This window comes from Echiichthys vipera, assembly GCF_963691815.1.
Source record: "Echiichthys vipera genome assembly, chromosome: 17".
Taxonomy (NCBI): domain Eukaryota; kingdom Metazoa; phylum Chordata; class Actinopteri; order Perciformes; family Trachinidae; genus Echiichthys; species Echiichthys vipera.
Window position 1 is genome coordinate 6,940,222 of NC_139842.1, and position 23,237 is coordinate 6,963,458.

At 39.5% G+C, this 23,237-nt stretch overlaps 2 protein-coding genes across 3 annotated transcripts in view; one reads left to right on the forward strand and one right to left on the reverse strand.

Moving 5' to 3' along the window:
• The window catches only part of pvalb6 (parvalbumin 6), a 77,108-nt gene extending 74,905 nt beyond the window's left edge, over positions 1–2,203 (forward strand). For both annotated transcript variants that reach the window (XM_083930625.1, XM_083930624.1), the window contains exons 4-5: positions 208–317; positions 1,489–2,203. In XM_083930625.1, the coding sequence (XP_083786751.1) occupies positions 208–317; positions 1,489–1,514 (136 nt within the window). In that variant the 3' untranslated portion in view covers positions 1,515–2,203. The remainder of the gene's footprint in view (positions 1–207; positions 318–1,488) is intronic.
• A 1,085-nt stretch (positions 2,204–3,288) lies between these two features.
• baiap2l2a (BAR/IMD domain containing adaptor protein 2 like 2a) lies at positions 3,289–18,593 on the reverse strand (the record flags this gene model as incomplete). Its single annotated transcript, XM_083931218.1, has 14 exons — positions 3,289–3,902; positions 4,331–4,371; positions 6,088–6,250; positions 8,288–8,353; positions 9,723–9,906; positions 10,693–10,762; positions 12,388–12,480; positions 13,527–13,658; positions 13,744–13,824; positions 14,070–14,141; positions 14,244–14,305; positions 15,789–15,875; positions 18,133–18,208; positions 18,540–18,593. The coding sequence occupies 14 exons, from the start codon at positions 18,591–18,593 to the stop codon at positions 3,821–3,823; spliced, it is 1,263 nt and encodes a 420-aa protein (XP_083787344.1). The 3' UTR covers positions 3,289–3,820.
• Between the last annotated feature and the right edge of the window lie 4,644 nt (positions 18,594–23,237).

The following is a 23,237-nucleotide window of genomic DNA, read 5'->3' on the forward strand; positions in this document are numbered from 1 at the left end:
CACACACACACACACACACACACACACACACACACACACACACACACAGACACACACACACACACACACACACACACACACACACACACACACACACACACACACACACACACACACACACACACACACACACACACACACACACACACACTTGTGACTTCTGTTACATGTAGCCTATATTTTCGGCTTTCCTGTCCCTGTGCCTAGATACGTCCTGAAGGGTTTCGCCAAAGATGGCAGGGACCTGACAGACAAGGAAACCAAAGAATTTTTAAAAGCAGCCGACAAGGATGGAGACGGCAAAATTGGAATCGATGGTAAATATATAATTCTGTTAACCTATTGTCACATGGTCACCCAAACCCAAATGATCTATCCCACATTTATTTAATGGTTGTATATGAAGACAGTTTCACTGTAGGTTTATTTCATCTTTTATTAGCGAATGTTGGCTATCAGAATGCAACAGAAATGTCCTTTTAGCTATGAGACATTACAGTCATTTCCTGTAGTTGGTTTGAATTTCTGTGCCGAGGAATCGAAACCTTACATTCGTCAGTCGGTGCAGTTAACAACATCACTGTTTAACTGATGTCGTCCTTATCATTCGAAATGAACTGAACCACAAATCATGTTGAATTTTGCTCAGACACCCACTTACAGACAGAGAGAGATATAAAAGGAACCAAATTGGTGGTTTGCATGATTCGGCCTATCCAGTGACCGTCCAAAAATCATTGCAATTGGGATCTTGAACCTTATGTTTGCCCAAACATTAAACATTAAATGATGGTTAACAAGCTGCTCTCTATTTTTGATCCAAGAGCTACTAAAAAAAACACTTATCACCAGTCTCACTGAATAAGCTAACAGGACAGACAGAAGCTCTGCGGCTGCTGAGGAGCTTCTGCGTTGTAATTGTTTTTACTTCGGCCATTAGTAGAACAGGTTGGGTAGTGCTGCCGAACATGCATTATATTAATTAACTTTACTCTGGATTAGAATAGAGTTAACGTGACTGTGGGCGAGAAAATAACACATTTTTATAGAGATAAGGTTCAGTCCTAAAGATCCACATTTACCGTTTCTCATATTGGTCCTACTATCTACTGGAAAATAAAGTCCAGATAAAAAAGACATTATTTTATTTTAAGGCAAATGTTACCTTTATGATCCATTGTGCACATGAGAGGCCTGTTTTTGACGTAACTACTTTGATGATTTTTGTACAGCAAATGGAAAATAAAATAAAAAGCCGGTACAAAGACCCTCAATATGGACCCCCCAAAAAATTCTCATTCATTCAGCAACAAATAAAAATTCATAACCCTCCCCTTTTATGACGTTCTTTGGAGCATTTTCCAAAACATACCATAACTTTTTTTGTTTGAATTGAGATTTCACACCATTTGTAATGTGATGGATCTTCAAAAATAGAGAAAAAATAACTCATCCTGACAACTATTGTTTGTTCTTCCTCTCTTACAGAATTTACTTCCCTTGTGAAGGATTAAACAGTCGCCTTGAGTGACTGACTAGCACTCCAAGATCACCTCTAACCCACCGCTACATCCTGACACCTGCTCGCCCCCCTTTCCTTCCCAGCAGCTACACCTCACCACACCACCCTGACTCCCAGCCCACCAAACTGCAGTTGATTCCTGCTACACACTCTCCTCTTCCTCACCCTCTCCCCCACTGCTGTCTTTGCTGAGTGCAACTCTGCACACTAGGAAGTAAGCTGCGGTGTGCCACCCCCTCACACACACACCCCTCTTTAAATCCCCCCACAGCTATATTCATACTATTTATTTGATCCGTTTTATACAAACTGTTATTGTTTCCGTGTAGATATAAAACTTGCCTGCAGGAATAAACATTTTAAAGCATAAAGTAGATATTTAAAGAAAATAGAAATTATAAAAGAAAGACCCTAATGTCCTTCTGTCACTTCCCTTCTTTTTTCTCCCGTTTTTCTTTTCTCTCTGTCGATTTCACTCCTGGCACTGTTCCCTTCTTGCATTCGCCCCCCGCCCCCCCCGCCCCCCCCCGCCCCCCCCTCTCTCCCTTATCCCTCCCACATCGACGCTCCATCCCTTTCTCCTCTGGTAATGAGCTGTTGTAAAACATACCAAAATAAGAAAGAGGTCAAGCTGTGAAAGAATAAAATAAAATGAGAAAAAAACAAAGCCTCGAGAACACTGACTGACTAAGACTCCTCTGTTAATTCCCTCCTTTGATGTGGTGCCCTTATCTGATGCTACACACTCACTCCCTGCTCCCCTCGTGTCCTTTCTGTCTCTGTTTCGCTTTCACTTTTATTAGGCAGAACAAGTGGAACATAACTTAACAAGGTCAAAATGACCCTTCTGTGTCATTTGTTAGTATGCATTAGCATTGACTGGTTCGACTAAGCGGTGGCAGGACAGAAAGATACTGCATCTACACAAACTCTGCACAGTTAGAGATCAGTGAGGGAGCTCATTCTACAGTCTATATTGTATTATGGATGTAACTTCGCTCAAAGAGAAAAAGGAGGCGGAGGCCACATTAGTCCAGGAGTGCTGTGCTAGTTTAGCAGAACCATGCTGTCAAGCCATTAGCAGAATTGGATTCACACTGAGGTTCAATTTGGGTTAAGTATCCCCAGCGGAGGACGCAAACAGGCAACGCGGGAATCCTGATCTTCTTTAGTAGGCCATTTTACTGCCTGAGCAAATAAACACAGATCTGAAGCTTAGAGGCTCTCACTTAAAAGAATGTTCCGTTCAGTGAAGCTCTGCTGGTCCCAACAGACTGTTGAGGCCACTCAGTGTTTTTTTTAGCTTAAAGTTTAACTTAGTTGCTTATTTGGTTGTCAGTATTTAATGTTATAGAACGATACTTCATATTTGTAGTAAGGAGCTTTAACTGATAATGTAATATAAGTATTTTATATTTTATTCTGGTTTGTTATCACATTATAGATCAATATTATCATCGCAGCATCAGGATAAAAAAAGTCACCAGCTGATTAAGTGAAACACGTTGGTTAAAGTAATCATACGATGCTTTAAAGATGGTATTACATAATCCATGAAACCATTGCATTTTTCATCACATTTCTGGCTCAGACTACATTTGTTTTACAAGATATTTCATTATCTGTCAGAGGTTCCATTTTTTAATTTTACCAGCCATTTTACAAAGTAAATTAGTAATGCAATTAATATGTATTAATGGATTTAATTAGGCGGATCGTGTAGAGAAAAATGATGGCGATGCAATACAATGGCAATAAAAACATATGACGTATTAATCATGCATCCATCCCTGAGCTATAAATGACATCTCTGATTCTCAACATTAACTGTACACTATTAACACATCGTAGACAGCAATCATGTATTCCCAAATGGACAATATCTAAGTCACTCACATGTCATCTCATCTATGAACAATAGAGGAATGATGATTTAAGACAAGGTAAGATCAAAGCGCATTCATTCTTACTATTTTACAAATGTTTAACTCAGAGCCAATTATAAAAAGGTCAACAAGGATGAAATCATTATAGCCTTAAAGAAGATCTCAAAATATATCTACAGTCCTTGTGTGAACCCAAGAATTATAAACTATGTATACTCCTTTTGGTCCTCTTTCTTCAACTTTGTCTGTCAGTATCTATGGCAAACAGAGCTATATGACATAGTGTGCACTACAGTCTCCATTAAAGGTCCAATTTTCCCTTACTTACTTACTTTCTAACATATACACTCAGCTCCAAGGTCCATAATCAACTGTCAAGCTCAACGGAAGTATTTGTTTTAGGGTTAATACGTCATCGTCGATATAAATGCGGGGCCGATCTGTCGTCGGTGGACGTGGGCTTCAGCTTTACTGTGGCAAATGGGTTGGTACCCCTTCAAAATAAAAGAGAGAGGGAAATAGATGTTAGAGGAATAGAAGCAGAAAGATACAGAGTGGAATAAATCAAAATCAGAGAATAACTTCTTTGAGCCTAGTGGTGAAGGTAACAAGAAGAGAATTGAGAATCTTGCACTGTACGAGTTATCATCTAGCAAACTGCTCTCTTGAAGTCAGAGTGATAGCCATGGTTCCCAATTGGCCATAAATGAAATGGATTCAGTACTAAACTGCACTTCAAACTCTAATGGAAAGAAAGCAATTCTGTGCCATCCCTGATAGATCACAGCCCTCATCTGTTGTTTTCTCATTGAATGGATTCATGATATACTTAAAAAATATCATTATTTTCTGTAGAAGAGAACATGAGTGTCATTTCAACAGTTTTTCTACCTGAGAGCTGAGAGAGGTACATTAAACTTACCGCGGGAAGAGTTCTGGTTGTGATCCGTGTGGTTTTGATCGCTGTAGTAAAAATATGAGAAAGGTATGGGTGAGTGAAGGCCAATCCAATCTGCTAAATGTAGACACACGCACTGATGGAGGCTGAGCAGGCTCTGGCCCTCGACCCCCTCTGCTCTCAGTTGGTCCTCCCACAAGCTGCTCATTGAAGTGGGGTGCCAGGCAGCCACACACACATGCACACACACTTCAGATAGATATTAAGGACAAGGGAGCAAAAACAGCAGGCACCATGCAGAGACATCAAGGGAAATGCATCAATGACACAATGGAAAAACTAAAATAAATTGACCAAGTGGCCAAATATTTGGGGTCATTTTGAGCTATTGGGATTTAATTATCTTACTAATTGTTCCTTAAATATACCAGCCATTTTGTAATATTAGTATAATGTGATTACCTTTAATATCAATCATTTTATTTAACAAAATATAACAGTTGAGAGGATCATTTATTACCTTAACCTCTCTGCAAGAAGCAACATTGCGGCAAGAAATAAACATAGGAGACAAGACAAGACATAAACACCTGCAATACAAACAATACCAGCATCGCTGTCATGATAATAAAAATGGTGTGTGCTTGAATAGCATCGAAGAGATAAGACACTGACAGTATTATCGCACTGCAACACTGCAGTACCAGACCTTTTTAGTCAAAAGGACTTCAAGTACAGTATGTCTTCTGTCTAATAGTCTCACGTTAAGCATTCCAACACAAGAGCACACACACACACATGAACACACACACACACACACACACACACACACACACACACACACACACACACACACACACACACACACACACACACACACACACACACACACACACACACACACACACACACACACACACACACACACATGCACACAACCTGCTTGCCCATATATCGTTAGCAGCTGGAGCTTCCTCCGTGCATCCACCAGAAAGCGGGGGGTGGTGCCATTGAGAACAGCACCTTGCCACAGTGCTCCTGCTGGACAGACTGGCAAATACCATACATACTATGTATAATGGGGTATCATCAGAGCTGTCCCATTTCACTTTTAGATAATGAAGCTGATTCGATACTGACATCAGGGGACAAGCTGTAATATATTATATAAAAGTCAAACGCAAACCCAATCTGGTACAGTAACGCTTTCTAATAAGAAAGCTCTAATGAAAGGGTTATACATTGTAACAAACGCCCTTATTCCCGGCTAATAGATAATTTCCTAATGTTCTAGAGGTCAGTAAAAACATTGATAGGAGCAAGTTTTTGGTTGCCAGTTGGTAAAAACTTTAGCCATTTAAACATAATATTTCTAGAACAGAAATCAATTCCTTAAGAGTTTACCAACACTCAACTGCAGACTTGATGGATTAAAATCCTTTATTTTTGACTTATTAACATGGGTTTGAGAACACTGGTAAAGAGCGAGAAACCCACGACTACTTATGAATGGATAGCCAAAATTTAAAAGCGTTAAAACTGTTTTACCAAATAGAAAGGATGAACATCAACCAATAGGATTTTCCACATTTTCCACAGATTTTAGGTTTTAGAAGATGTCTCATGAGAAAGTGGCCCCCAAAATGCTTTTAAAAAAGAAGACAAATGCAATTTGTCGTCTATGATTAAAAAAGATCGATATTCTTTAAACATAGAGGCAGAGAGATGATTTATGTGAGCCCCACTGGTGGATAATCAAACAGACTGACTGAGAGACTTACCTTCTTTTCTGACTTAGACTCAGTCCTTTTGTCTGGGGTCGGTGTGATTGGTCGCATCTCATACTGTTTATTTGAAGATAAGGGTGGTGGAGGTGGAGGGGGTGGGGCTCCTGGTTGGTCGAGCAGGTTGCCCATGCTGCTGCTGCCTCGAAGAGAGGAGCTACTGAAATTACAGAAAGAAATCTGTATTTTCTTTGTTGAAGAAGTATCATATTTCTTTCACTTATCACCTGAACTCTCTCTTCAGTGTGCCACAAAAAGTATCCCCTCTCTAAGATGCAGAGATGATGTCCAACCATCACATACTTCATTTTGCACATATTTTAGATCAGAAATAGTAACACCGGTAAATATGGAAACATTTCTTACTTCCTAGCACAAGTTATAGAGGCATACAAATTATTTCATGCTGTATATTCTGCGATTTTCAGTCTGCTAATGAAATATATCCCCTCTCTAAGATGCACAAATGATGTCCGACCATCAAGAGTTTAATTTTGCGCATAGTTCAGATCATAATTAGTAACATTTGTAAATATGGAGAAGTCTTTTCTTTCCAAGCAAAAGTTCTAGGGGGATACACATTATGTCATGCTGTATTTTCTGCAATTTGTGCTCCGCTACAAAATGTATCCCCTCTCTATTTTGCACATATAATGTCCGGTTATCAAGTGTTTCATTTTGCAAATATGTCCGGTAATAGTTGGTGATTATGGGAACGTTTTATCTTTCCCAGCAAAAGTTACAGGGGTCACAAGTTCTTTCAGTTTGTATTTTCTGCAATTTTTGGTCTGCCATAAAACGCACCCTCTCTCTATTATACAAAGCAAACGACACAACACATGCACAGCATTTAGAAATGAGCACCACAAGAAGCTCACAACTCAACAGAAACTGTTTCCAAGCAGCACTTAAAAGTGATGTATGTTTTCTAAATGCTACACATATGTTTTCAAATTGTTCTTTATTTTTTTGCATTTGCTTGTGTTGTCTTCATTTGCAGTGCTTTGAGCTATTAGAGAAATATGTTAATCAATAGTTAAGGCATACTTCACCCTCAAAATGACTTCTTACAGAAGAGTTTGTTTCATGTATTCATCTTGGAGGCATGTGAGAAAACATTTTCTTCAAGAATCCACAGTTGCATCGGATTAGTAATTCATATACAAATGATCATTTTGAAGAGAAGATCATAATTTGAGCAAGTTTTTCTTTTGAAGTATATGAAATGTGACGTGTCCTGGGTGCCTGAGCAAAGTTTTGTTTAAACCTCTTGCATGTTTTCCTCACAGCAATGGGTCACCCAAATATCTTAAATAGTTCATGTTATTATTGCAAGCCTGAGCTTAATGCCGACCCCCTTTTAAAAGTGTTGGGCCCATATAACAATAAAGACGGCCTGGGTCAGCTGCAAAATGTATTCTGTATCAGGTTTGAAAGGCAGACATGCAGAATGTTTTACTGTAAAGTCTGATCATCACACAAACAAGAGGCAGACAATGTGCAAATTGTGGGACCACAGTCCAGATTCAAACAGCCTTCCTGTGAGGCAGCAGCGTTAACCACTGAGACGACAGGCATCATTGTTCAAAATACTCCAGTTCAAAAATTCCGAAAAACCACGGATTATTTTCAATTCACTAGGATAAGTAACATGGAGGCAGCTGCAGCTCTGTTTGTAGTTCAGAAACGCTTGACTATCCAATCCAATTTTTTGTTTTTTGTCCATCTGCATGATTAGCTATGGCAACTAGCTCAGCAAAGTGACCAGTCAAACCCCAATCACTATAAATCATGAATGAATCTAAGTAATGTTAGACTGAGGTTGTTAATGTCTATGCTGGTTTACAGTGACATCAAATTACTGGGCCAAGAAATAGTTCAGTAAAAAACATCCATTTAAACCATAATTTACTGTTTTCATGCTTAATGTTATGCATTAAACATAGAGGCAACCAACCCCTGTCAATGAGTGAGCTTTAGATGTGTTGGCACGCAGATTTGTTACCCTGGACAGAGACAGGCTCGCTTCCACTGTTTCCAGTCTTTGAGCCAAGCTAAGCTGCTACACTTACATTGTCTTTCTCCATGATGTCTGGCATAGCGAGAGTCAGTAAGCTATGCAACATATTTCTTTATCAACCTGCATTGACCATTGCATATTAAAGTCACACTTGAATACACTATATTGGATTTTTACCCAGAGCTGGTTGACTTCGGAGGATCCTCCACTGCTTCCACATAGGAGGCTGGAAACCATCCCTGACTGAAAATAAAAGGGCCAGAAAGTGAGGATGTTAAAAGCACACGTATTAAAAGCATTACCAAAGACCAATATACTTTTTAACACAGCTGAATGGGGGCTGTTGGCAGTTGTTGCCATGGCAATATCGGCTGGTCTGAAATCTCTCAACAACTATTGTATGAATTTCCAGGAAAATTTGTAGACATTACAGACATCTGTGGTCTCCAGAGGATGATATCTCCTAAATTTGAATACGTCTAAGACTTTGGTTAATGAACAAATATCTCCAAAACATAGAGAGGCGGAGTCCTTCCCTTCGAGTGGACCCCATGGGACTCTATTTCAGAAAGAACATATGTTGGCTATGGTAGTGAACAGCTAGAGCCAAATATTTTTTTGATCCTGCTTGGATTGTGCTGTAAACTACAAGACATTTGTCAATTTCAAATAATTGATAATAAAATATGATCATTTTGCAAGTCTATAAAGTTACTTTTTCTTTATTTCGCTCTGTGTGGCCCTGGCATGGCACCCAATTTTCACCTTTCACCTTCAATGAGGAAGTAGCTGTAACTTGAGCATACATTGTCCAATCTGCACCAAATCTCTCATGCACGACAAGACTCATGGCCTGACCACACAAACATCTCAATATTGACTCACAGTGAAAGCGCCCCCTATTGGCAGGATGATCTGATTAACATTACGTTTCCATTGTGGGCTCTGCACTATGGAAACATACATTATGCTTGGCTTGTTGGCATGGCACGTATTTTGTTCTTTTTGCCATGAAACAGGGAGTCGCTCTAACTTCAACATACAAGTCATTGTCTAAACTGCACCAAATTTTCATTTTACATGATGAGAGTCCAGGCCTCAACACAAAAACATGCCAATAGTGAGCAATGTAGTAAATGCTCTCTATAGGGCCACACAGCAGACACCAGAAATGCTGCCAAAGTTGCCTCCGCAAGGTATCTGTTGGGGAAACGGCCACGGCCGCTGAGGTCCAGCCGGCTCCCCCTGCTTGCAACTTTATTATTAATCATAATTTAGTCTTTGATGTTAATAATAATTTCCTGCCATTCATTTGATCACAGTGTAACACTTACAGTTATCTCACTTTGATTATTTTATATTTTTCTTTATTCCTTACAAAAGGTTCCTCCAAACATTTCTTTCTCATCAGCTTATCGGGAAAAAAGGGACCTATGTCTTGAAAAAATATTTTCAGTAGACCTACTGAATAATGTCAGAGTAAAAAAAAGCAGGCAAGTGTATATTGTGCTTGAGCATCTGACATTTCAACACTGGTACAGAAAGCCAGTGGTTAAGCAAGAGAGACAAATGCCCTCGCAGTCACACACACTCACAAGGGAACATCTCTCACCGTGAACTGCTGTCCGCACTTCCATACAGCCAGCCATTTCTGGGCTCTTGGACCAGCACAGTGATCATCTCTCCCCTGGTGAAGGGTAGCAGGGTGGGGTTGGAGCCACCGGGCTGATGGGCCACCCGGGCCCTCATGGATCTGCCTCCTGTAGAGCGAGACATGCTTCCCTGGGGAGACGGTGCTGGAAAGATGATAAATGGAACACTTAGGTGCAGAGAAGACAGTTTGTTAAAGCACAAGTTAAATGATAAACCAGCTTCAATGGAAAAGAAGGATCTCTGGTGAAATGATTAATTAAAAAATATGAGCAGCAAGGATTTATTTCTTTAATTATGGCCCCGGTATTCATAACTCAGATGGTTTGTAGACTTCTACGACATATCTTATTCTATGCATAATTATTTTTGCTTGGATGACAGGGGATACAATTCATGCAATTCTACCAAAGAACAAGCTGCCGCCTGCAATGTTTCAGAAGAGCAGAAGAGGAATAAAAGGAGAAGTGCTAATTCTAGAGATTGTTTAGTGTCATTTTTTTGAAACATTGTTACTTTGCTCTGGATAAAAGAGCCAAGTAATTAGACAGACTTCCTGCACAGGAACGTACAAATGAGGAGGTAGGAAAGTGTCTGATGAAGAAAAACCATGAAGAGGGAGAGAAAGATGGACTAGACAGAGCAATAGAGGAACATAGATGAAAGGCAAAATGAGCACTGATATACAGACAGAGGCATTTTAGGCTGCAAGTGATTTACACGGTGAATATTACAGAAATACTTTTGGGGCAAACATAACATGAAATATGTGGCACCAAAGTAAAATCTAAATATTTTCATATGTCATTGCTAGATGTTTTGAGCACTTGAACCGCTAAAAGGTACACATTTCCAATTTATGTTAGAAACAGTGTCAGTTAGGTGATAGTTCTACTCAAAATAAATACAGTATTTTGGATAGAAGCCCTCACCCCTTGACGGTATGTTGCCGAGGTGCAGCTCCTCTCTGCTCTTCCTCATCTCGTCCTCTCTCATCCCTACCTGTACAACGATCACATGCACGGGTACAAACAATTTGACTCTCAGTTGTCTGCTGTAATGTTAATATATCGTGTAAACCCCAGGAAGTAATGCAGTCAGAATGGCAAAAAGTCATATCTGAATAAAAAAGATAAAAAAGTAGCAGCCCAGGATGTGTTGGATACTGTATGTTTAAATGAGTAATGAATATCCTGAGTGACTAGAAGCATAACTCAAATATCTGTCTAAAGCAGCTCCCTGGCTTCTCTCTGTTATAAGCAAAGGATAAATCCCACATAAACCAAAACAAACCCAGAATCCGTGTTAATCCTCCGATTGTTATTACAGTAGGGTGTGGGATCTGCAGCGTACCTTCCAATGAGGAACAGATTTATCTCAGGGGCGTCTGTTGTTTACTTGAATGTTAATTGCAGCCGTCATACAATATACCATACGGTTTCAGGTTTTGAGTTATTCATGGTGTGTTGATCCCACTGTCATGAGATGTAGAGTCATACTAAAAGACTTGTGTGTTTATTCAGATAGTATTTAAGGTTCAGATTTTGAAGAATCTTAGTGTTTGGGCAGAGCATACTACTTAAAGCCTTATCACAATCACATTTCTTTAATGCCAGGCAATCTTTAATATCTGTCTGTTCTTTTTTGACGCTTCCTATTATCACTGTCACTCACATATAAACTATCACTAGTTTAATAAACTATAAAATTTGTAGCCATAAAAACACCACCAGTGGTATGTCTCGCTGTATCGTAGCTGCTATTGCCACTACTCATCATTGATCATATTTACCACCATAATTATTACCCTTTTCATATTCTATCACCTTAGCTGTGCTTTTTTCTTACTATTCTGTTGTATTAACTGTCCTAACAAATACGTCATATTCACATTACTATAGATATTATTATAGCTACTGCTTGCATCTCTGGAAGTGTGTCTGTTTGTCTCTCTCTGTCCATCTGTGTGTCTTTTCTCTCTTTCTCTCTCCTTTTCTTCCTTCCCAACCAGTGCAGACAGATGTCCGTCCACCACAGAGCTGGGTCTGTCTGACGTTCCTGTCTGTTATAGGGAAGGTTTTCGATGCCACCGTACTCTACAGAAGAATTGTTGGGTCTATGTTTATCATAAATAAGTCATAGAGTGTGGTCTTTACCTACTCTGTAAAGTGTCCTGAGATAACTTTTGTTATGATTCAACACTATAAATAAAATTGAATTGAATTGAATTGAATTTTTTAAAAGAGGGTGAATCCTCCTCTGAAAGCTTTTCCTCCAACAGGAAACCTAATGATTCAAATTAAACCAGGCTCCAACCAGCAGAGGGCACTCTGGTACCAACAATATAGTGGCAATAGTTCACTGAGTGCTCCATAACGCACTGCCTGTGCATGGGCATCCATCTAAAAATTCAGACTAGTAATTCTTTTGACAGGTTCAAATGTATCCATTTCACAAGATATATTTCACAAAAGCAGATTTCTCTCAGTTCTTTCCCCTAAAACAAGATTATATCTCACGCTGGCAGCATATTCTTGGAGTTTCGACAGATTTAAGAGCAATCTGGCCCCAACCCTGTTTGAATAATTCAGTGAACGCCACTGATTTCTACATCTAACTGAACTCACAAAGTCAGTAGTGGGTTGTCGGGTCTCGGGTCCTCTGGTAGCGTTCACCTCAGCTGTCCAAGCATCCACTCTCTGCTGGAGAGAGCCTCCTGTCTGCCACACAGACACACACACACAAACACACACACATTTTGCACTACGAGCCACGAGAGACCTAAATGGTTAATGTGAGCACTGTGGTTGTTGTTGTTGCCATAAAAACTGTCATCAGTGTGCAGTGTGAAACATAAATCTGCTCTGATCACACAGGTTGAAGCTGTAGATATAAAACTCATTAAAACCTGTAAAAAAAAAAGATAAGATTATAATTTTGATTTACTATCTCATTATTTGAACCTAATAATATGATGATTGTTAAATCTTTAATTCTTAAATATGCAGGATTCTTAAGATGTTCTTTTTTTCATTATGACCCTTGGTTCATCTATTTTTTTCTTTTTTATTATTGAAAATGTCCCCTCATACTGTCACATGTTTCATTTAAATGAATTATTTGTCTGTCTTATTGTATAGACTTGGTTTTAGCACGATGTACTGTTCAAACAGCATGATGCATAACAAGCCACATAAGAATGGGCTGCCTCTCTCCACGTGTGGACAGTATAAGATGTTACCAGCTCATATTTATTAGAATGAGCCTGAAATTTACATTGTACGATTTATAATAAATCCTTAAGTTAAGTGAAGTAGCAGCTGGGGAATAAGTGTTTTGTTTAGACTCTGATTACACCTGTCAGGTTAGTCCTGAACCCCTGGAACAGTCTCAAAGGGCTTTGTGACAGCCTTGTTAAAGTTCACTGCACTGAAGGTGTTTAATGAGCAGGGAGTCGAGAGTTCACCTGTTAGTGTGGGATCAGTGCTGCTGAAGAAGCTGAATGTGTATCCGTACATCTGGAGCCACTGTTCTGTTTTTGACCCTCAATATAAAGGAGGGGACTTTCCCCACAGGGAACGATAAAGTCTCACATAATCATTACACATTATTCTGAATTCTCTTCGGAGTGCCTTCCTGGTCTTGACCTTGTGACATTCATTGCAATGAGTTGTAAAACAAACCCCACCTAGCACCCGTGGTCGATACGCCAAAACAAACAATAAAAAACTGAGATCACAAATGCTATTGGAATTAAGCTGTGTACCTTACTCGTGAGGTGGGCGATGGATTGAACGAGGCCGCAGTGTTTCTCTGACAGGAAGCGGTATCGCCTCTCCTCTTCCTTCAGAGCCTCGCCATGGCTCTCCCTGAGGAACTGCACGTACTCACTACAATCCTGAGGACAGACATAATTGACAGTACATCTGTACTGTGCAAAAACACACTGATTTTTTTGCTCAAGGGTGCAAAAAGAGAGAAACCTGTTTTGCTCCTCTCCTCAGCTGTCTTTCCAGAGCTGCAGCCTGGTTGTGGACTTCCATCTCATAGTGTTTCCTGCTGTCCTGCACGAGAGAGAATTCACATCACGTCTGTGGGAAATCCTTTCAGCCGTCCGACGAACAATCACAGGTCCAGTGCAACGAAAACGCTTTCCCATTAATTCTAATGGCCTCTACACTTCTAACAGGTTCCCATGATACCCCGCGGATACTCATTTTACATTACTTCCTGGGAGGTAACACCTTGTCATTCTGTAAGAATCCCTTTTCACCTTGGATTGCCCCTACTTTGGACCTCGCTCACTCACTGATATGTAATCTCTGTCCAGTCTAATGTTATTGTCCATCTCCTGAAGAACCTCCATGCTGAACCAACGGAACTGGAAAGAGACAAAATCATATGAAACGCACGAGAAAATGGAGCACATAATAGCTCGATCACACTCAAGAGTTTTAATGGATACACTGTCAATGTAACTTACTACTCCCTCCAGCTCTACGGTAAGTCTTCTTTGGCTCTCAGAGATGTGAATCAGGACATCTCCTTAAAAACAATTGCATTGCATTACTATTATTACTACTGATATCACTTAATATACTACTAGAGAACAATAAAATGACACATGACAGTGGGATTTATAATCTTTCCCCTTTGTTCATTTGTATCTAATCATTAACCAGTGATCTGAACACTAATACGGAAACAGTCACTTTATCTCTTAAACACACTCACACATACGTAGAGCACACACACACACACACACACACACACACACACACCACACACATGCACGCACGCACGCACGCACACACACACACACACACACACACATACACACACACACACACGCACATACACACACACATGCGCACGCACACACACACACACACACACACACACACTCAGTCGCCGCAAAAATTTGTTGGCAATGTATGTTTCTCAAACCCACAAAGGCCTTTTTATGATTCACTGCAACACAATCTCATTTCCTGCTTGTCACATGCATCACTTTTTGAGCTCCATGGTGTCAGTTTTTTTTTCACATGGCGAAAACATTGTGAGTTCAAACTAAAACTATTAGCCTATAGGTGTAGGCATCTAAACTACATGGTTAAGTTGATCTTTTGATGTTCTAGGAAAAACAGATGCTGAACACTCAAATTTAATGCTAAAACAGAAGAGAAGCACTACTGCTAATCAAGATAGCCACTATGTTAGCTATCCGGGGTTACTACAATTGTAAATTTTCTGTTGGGTGTTTTACTGTTACTACTTTTACTCTTGTAGACTAATGCCTTACTGTGCTGTCAGCCTACTTTTGCAGATGGATATATTTTGTTGCTTCCAGACATTTTAACAATAGACCTACCTTTAATCTCTATTGATGTTTCCGATCTATGATGATGGTTATGGAATAACATTGTTTTCAAATGAAATCACTATAAATTGAAGTGGTTGCTAAATTTTGTTTTGCCAAATGCTGCCTTCAACCTTTATTAAAATCATACTAAAATATTTACATAGTGAGAGCTACAAGATGTATCTTAACATTTAATAAAAGCTCAAATCCATAGCTAAAGCAGTCTGAATGTCAGGTTTTAGCATGCCATAACATCTTCTGGAGAATGTATAGTCATTTTCTTGGTGAAGGATGCAGTACAGTAAGAAAAGTCTGATCATCCAGGTGGACAGAGCTTTAGCTCCAGCCACTAAACCCAACATGACACCTCTTTAGAGTGGCTGGGTTAAGTGAGTGGAGCACGGCGAGCTGCCTGTCATCGTCTATTATTCATATTACCTGCTGACATCTGATACCTATTACTCTGCACGTCAGGCTTGGAGTGACAAAACCAGTAAACATTGGTCTTTATGACACTGAAGAACACAGTTTGATTAGGTTAATATTGGCCTTAAACACATCAAAGAGAAAACGCTCACATCCTGGAATGTAGATACAGAAACACCTTCTTCGTGTTTCCACTCATCAGATTGCACAAACTGGGCATGAATGTGTGTTCACACATACCTAGGGAGCGGGAGGAGACGCTGTGGAAAGCCTTCTCTCCAATCTTTGAAAGTGCACTGTAGTAGGCCTCACTTGTTACAGCAAGAGCTGAAACACACACAAACACAATGGTTTTGAAATCTAATATGATTCAGTACAGCGCCTTTCCCTGGTATAGAAGTATAAAAGCAGGTTAACAGAGCCATTAATTACAAAAAAGGGAAATGATTCAATAATTTAATTTTCCACACCAACAAATCTCTGCATTCATTTGAAAATATGTAAATTAAAAAAAAACAGCTGTAAAATATCAGTAAAATCCCATTTTTAGGGTTTGGAAAATATCCCCTTTACAATAGGCTTATTTAAAGCAACAATTACCTTTCTTGCATTAGAGCACTCAGCGAAGAGAGAAATGCTGCGTTTAAGTGCCATGGGAAGTCCAAAGTTTTGGACCTCCAACAAGTAAAAGTGCACTGGAATGCCTGTCAAAGTGGAACCTCCTACTAGCGAATTCAGGGGAGTTCGACCTACCCCAGATTCACTAGTAGCAGTGCACTTTGCTTAGTTGGAGGTCTGAAACTTCGGATTTCCCATGACACTTGAATGCAGCATGAGCAGTGCAAGTGAAACGGAGGATGGATGACAAGCAGGGAGCTTGGCATATATTCGGCCCGAATAAAATGATTGGTCAGACTTTTATCAGAAATATATGAGAATTGAAAATAAATCAGTTTTAACACCTGGTGGATTTCTTTTACATTTTAGTGTGCCATACGCTTATGAGGAGCATTTTAAGATTACAAAAGAAAAGTGTAAAAATGCCAGAAATGTAAGATTAGCTTTAAGAGTAAAATCTTCTTGGTATGTGTTTTAACATGTAAAATGTTAAAATGTCGAATAAATCTATAATTTCAAAGAACAGCTCCAAACAAATCCAACATAAAAGCCAAATCCAGTTAAAGATAACTGTTGAGTTAGCCACAGATAGCTTTGGCTCCAGCTAAATGTGCTGACTTTTCCCAGTTGCTGCATCCTGTCATTGGATTATATAAAGTTTGATGAACTCACACTTTGGTGATTGAATTTGTTATCGCACATGAATAACGTGGCTGCTAAATTAAGACAGGGATAATAAAAACAGCCAAAATATAAGCTAACTAGCCTAGCAGAGCAGCAGTAAGCAACAATCTCAGACTTGAACACTCGGAATTAATGTGCTGTGGTATTTTAATGTATTAAATAGTAAATTAATATATTATATTGATTTAAAGATAACTTTTAACAAATGGTACATAAAAGCTACACAATCTACTGGTGAGTCTGCAAAAATCAAACCTTTTTTCCCATTTTCTTTAGTTACTCCCTTTGTAGAGCAGTAAAAGTCAAATGTGGTCAAATCACAGTTTGACCCCAATTAAATCTTCAGCCTGGTGTTGCCTCAGTAACTCGAGCATGGCATTAGGTCTCTGATCCTTTTCTGGTCTTTTAGACACGAGTGAGCTCTAGCTGGGTTTTCAGCAGGTGAAAATGAGTTGCTTTTGGACAGATGGGGCCACAGTCAGTGCTCAGCAATCAAACACACACTCCCCGAACCTGCAGCGGTGGAATCTAAACACTCATACATTTGTTCTTGAGCTCATTAACGTGTCATGAAGTCATTGCTCTCGCCTGAACACACAGAGGGAACTCAAAGCCTCTGTGCAGGAGGTAACAGGAGACATAATGATCTTTATTTTATGTCTGCAGGGCTTTTGGTGCAGTGATGCTACCATGAATCAGTTGTTGATGATGTAGCATCACTGCTCTTGCATATATTAAACAGACTCCTATAATAATGTAATGTTTAAAAGCATCAAAGTGTAAAACTGCCTCCGTTGCCGAATTATATTTGCATGTCAGCGTTTCCAAGGCATTTAATACGTTGCAAAGGGATTAGAGGTGATTATGATGTGGATAATTAAGACATAGAATATAGATGCAATTAAAAGTTTAATCCTGACCTATTGTCTTCTTTACAGGACATAAAGGAAACAGTCTGCCTCTCTAAATCGAAATCAGATGTATTTTGGGGGCCTTGTTTGCCTGGTGATAATATCGTCAGAGCAGCCTCTGCAGGCCTGGGTTACAGGCCCATAATCAAGGCTGTAACAGCACCAGGATATTCCCAAAGCATATGGACTTTGGAATGAGGTCTAGTAATGTGGTTGCCTGACACCTCTCATATTGCATGTAGAGCCATTAGAGTTTGTTTAGTTTATTGCTGTTATAAAAGTAGGTCATTAGCAAATAGTTTTTTTCTTTCTTTCTTTCTTTCTTTCTTTCTTTCTTTCTTTCTTTCTTTCCTACTTTCTTTCTTTCTTACCCTGGAAAGCTTGGACGTAGCTGTTACCCAGTGTGACCAGTTTCTGTAGGCTTGGGTTGAACTCGTCCGTCAAGCTCTGTTTGGGAAACACAAACACACAAGCACCCATATCGTTTCTGTTGAACTTTTAAATTCAGTGAAACTTTAAAACCCACCTAAAGGAGAATCAATGAAATCAATAATTAATTCAATCTGTATTTATGAGCACCAAGTCTCTCTCCCAACACCGGGGCAAAGACAGCCCAAGACTCAAAGGAAATGCTCCTTGAATTTAAAAAATGACTTTTTGAATTCACACCATGTTCAACACCAAAAGTTCAACTGAGCTTCACGCCTCAGTAACCAAAGGAAATCTATTGCTAAGTTAGTTGTCTAATCTGAGCCCACACAAAGTATCTGTTACTTACACTGTAAATCCCCAAAGTGGATCGATGCAGCTGCTCACTATTCATCTCTGACATGTTTAGATCCAAAACAATGGAACTGTGAGTGAAACCTCGAGATGGTCTGCAGGTCTTAAATCATCCAGGGAATTTACCGATGCCTCTTTGAGAACCGAGATAGTCGTATCAAACTAGATGTGGAGTTGAAGGGAGGAGGCAGTGTGTTAGTGTGTTGGTAACTGACACCACTGCGGTCTCAAAGACCGGAGTAAATAATTAAACTTGGCTCAACCATAAAACACAGCCTGTAAACCCTGACAGTCTTGGTGTGTGTTTGTGTGAGTGTGATGTCACATTGTATGTTTTATTCCAGACTTTAACAGAGATCTGCTCTCACTCTGTAATGCATCAAATACTTACACGTGTGAATCTTTAATAATTATAACTTCATAAAGCAGCTGTAGTTTTGTGGCACACATTACTCTCACAGGAGTGAATGTTGTATTTGTCAGGGGCTCTTCTCAGGTGCGGATGAATACACATTTCAAGTATTTAAAGTAGCAGGATGTTACACAAAAATGAGTGTTTCTTCCCAGTGTAATGGTGAGACTCACTTATTATGCTTTAGACAACTATGGATGACTTTGGTTCAGAGGAATAAGCTATATCAGGCTTTCAATGCCCAGGTAATACTTGTTTGAAGAATCTATTTAATGTAGGCTTGGTACTTTTTGTGGGATTTCTATGTGCCCTGTGATAGACTGCCGTCCTGATGTCAGCTGGGATCGGCTCCAGCCCCCCCGCGACCCCGACCCCGGGGTAAGCGGTTGAAATTGAATGAATGAATGAATAAATATTATTACCTGCCTTGTCCTTTAATAGCAGCAGTTCACTTTACACTCCAAAACTTGTCCATAAAAGTAGTTTTGCTTTGTAGACCTGAGTGGCTGAAAATAACCCGCACACTATCAGAATCTACTTGTTGCAATATCTTTATCTACAGTAACACTTTGTTCACTTTTGTAAATAAAAAATACACCAAAGAGGCACATTTGTGATTCTAGGCTACATAAATGAAATTGAATTGACTGAATATGAAAATGTCACAGCATTTACATGTAATTCAAGCATATTTTGAAATCTGTGATCCCATCCCAGTCCTTTAATACAGTAATATCACTTTCATTTCCATCAATATTTCTCATTTTTGTTTGGTCAATACAGAATTCAGTGGTCATATGTACAGTATGTGCTAAAAGTCACCTCAGATGTCTAAATCCTACTTGCACCGACTGTAGCCTATAAGAAGAAGGAGTGGCATCCCTACATTTGTATATAAAATACAAGACATTAAATAAAACAAGTACATTGAATGCATCACGATCGTTGGTCATCATGTTTGGGAAAGGTCTCAGTATATGGAATCCATCAGCTATCCGTCTGACAACAATTTAGCCTTTGATGGCAACGCGTAATATTTTGGGCTTCCCAGTGCAGTCAGCGGATATCCGGGCCAAGACTTCCGCTTCCAAGCCGCAGACAAGGATTAGCAATTAGCACCTTGAGATACAAGAATGGATTTGGAGTTGAGAGATGACTTCTCTTTACACAAATATTTCCCTACAAATGCAGATAAATAATAACTAAAAGCCACCTCTTTTGCTCTCCACACAGACTATTAACCTCTATGCAACCAGAGCATGCTCAAACGTGATTGGTCAATACTACTTGGACTACAAACGGAAACCACACTGCTTCTGCTACGCAAATCTGGTCCTGTTATCTACAGATTCTACATTCCTACGCAGAATCTGTTCATAGAGATTAATCGACACTAAGTCATGAGAAATATTGATTACTGAGAGAGAAAAAACACGTGCTTCAGCGCCCCCTCACACACACACACACACACACACACACACACACACACACACACACACACACACACACACACACACACACACACACACACACACACACACACACACACATACACACACACACACACACACACACACACACACACACACACACACACACACACACACACACACACACACACACACACACACACACACACACACACACACACAAAGAAAGAGAGCTGTGCAATATTTGATCAAAATCCCGCGGTGTGGAGAGTAACATATTGACTTATCCTTCCACCATCATATGTTGGCATTCGGCCCAATCCACGACCCCCTGTTGCCAAGCTAAAACACACGCAGCCATGAGCTGCTCACGGCCAACAGCTCTCACAGATTTAGTATTCTCAAACTGGAGATTTCTTTCTGTGACATGTCAGTCAGTGACCTCCCCACGAACTCCCGGCGAGGAGACATGCTGCTGCCACATGTATTCCTTTAGTGAACGCATGCAGGATCATGTGGTAAGAGTAATTACTGTTTTCTATTCTGTTTCATGCACGTATGTGAGAGAAGACAGGAACTAAAGAAGTGGGAAACCTTTGATTGCTAGGTTAATTGTTTATAGTTTAATAGATTTAAGGCCCTGCCAGAGAGTTACAGAGAGAGTGACAGAGAGAGAGCGGGAGAGAGCGAGAGAGAGAGAGAGAGAGAGAGAGAGAGACAGAGACAGAGACAGAGAGAGAGAGAGAGAGCCTTGTACACTAGATGGTCTCAGAACCTAACTGCACACATGACTTGAATGTTAAACATCTTCATCCCTCTCCTCAGCTTTAAACTCTCTCTTGTTAAATCTCTTCTTTAAAACGTAATATTAACTTTAGTTCAATGTTTCAAAAGTCTCTCTGCATACTCTCTGCAAACTCCGCATACTATCACCTTACACAAGACATTACCATATCGATTAATGTTACATATTGAGTATTGATTGCAACATATCGAATACTGTATCTGATCTCAGACCATCAGTGGTGGATTAAGTATTCACATACCTAAACTTGCCAGAGTCATTTTATTTAGTATGCCATATTGCTAATTTTACTTTGTTAAAGTGTTGAATTGGAAAACGTACTTCCTGTAAAAGTATTATATGCAGCAGAATATACACAATGTACTCCGTCAGTGTTATAATATCATACAGTATTACTGGGTTATTATTACTGATTGTTAACATGTAGGCAGCATTTTAACGTTGTATTTACAGTATTTAAAATCCTGTTAGGGCAGTTTAATCTATCTATCTATAACGATCCATCGTATTTTATCAACTGATCACATTTTGTTTGTAAACTCTTCATCTGCTAAGTAAGAGAAATACTGAGGAGTAATGTGTAAAGTATTTCTCTTTGAATTAGAGGTATAAAGTATTAAGGTATACAGTAATAAAGAATTAAAGGTATAAAGTAGCATAAAAAAGAAGCAAGACAATAGTCAAGTAAAGTGCAAGTACAGCAAAATGATGCTTAAGCAGTGTATTGTAGTAAATGTGCTTACTTTCCACCTCTGCATACCATCAGTAGCTCTCTGATGTGTATAAATTGTCCATTCTGCTGACACGGTGGACATTAAACAGCTTATTCAATTACAACTACAACAATCAAGCTGCAGACACTTAAGAGGATGCATAATACGCAACAGAAGAAGAACAAACACCCGAAACTTACCAAAACAATCAGGCAAAAACTTTAAAATATATATTCGAAAACAATCCACAAGGTTAAGTCACTTGCTTACAAAGACGTGAACAAAGAACAACACAATGGTTTTAAACTTTTAAGTAACTGAGCAAATCCCCAGCTTAGATTATGGATAAAATACGGTGCATTAACCAAATGAAAACTTTCCATTAAAGGAACATTTTATAGCTCTCGTATCACAACAGCACACAACATAAAGGTCAAGGGTGACTTGGAGGATAAACCGAGCTGAGACTTGTTGGCCACAGCGTCTCTCCCATGGCTTTTTTACAGACATAATAGATCTGCAGTTTATTTCGATCATTAACTGGGCTGTGGTGTCCAGAAGGCTTCACCCACACTGCCTTTTTAATGCACTCATACGCCTTATAATATACCGTAGCTTGGACTTATATTGTGTTGCAGTGTCGAACATTTGTTTCTAATAAAAAAACTGAATTTTATACTTTAATCCCCGAATGCATCCATGCACAGAGCCTCTGTTTACAACTTCATCATCCTAAAATACTGAGGGGAAAACATTTTAAGCTAAGAGCGTTGCTACAATCATCATTAGGTGTAGTGTAGCTACAAGCCTCGGGGAAATGAATACAACAAGAACCCATACTACTGCTGCAAAGCTATTTACAGCCAAAAATGCCATTAGTGACATGTTGTGTATACGCTGAAAACAAATGTGTGGCACTTAGATATCATTCTTACTTATGTGTGAGGAGCGATTGTTTTTTATTTACTCTTTCCAGGCTCTTGTCCCTCCCCTACAGGAGTACTTAACAATCTACTTTACTATTCTCGTGTTGCAATGGGGACTGAGAGCTCTATTTTCTGCTGCAGACATGTCTCACGGTGTCTCAAGCTGTTTCCCTCATCCATCGAGCTTTCAGCGCCTGTGACTTTGAGAAGTCTTAGCCTAAATCCCCCTTAATGCTTGTGTGAGAATGCACATCACACACTAATTTTACACAGGGAAGAGTTCTCTCATACCTTTCTTTGTCTGTGTGTGTGTGTGTGTGTGTGTGTGTGTGTGTGTGTGTGTGTGTGTGTGTGTGTGTATCACACGGATTAAAAAGTATTTTTTACTGGCAAGCCTGGTTTAATGA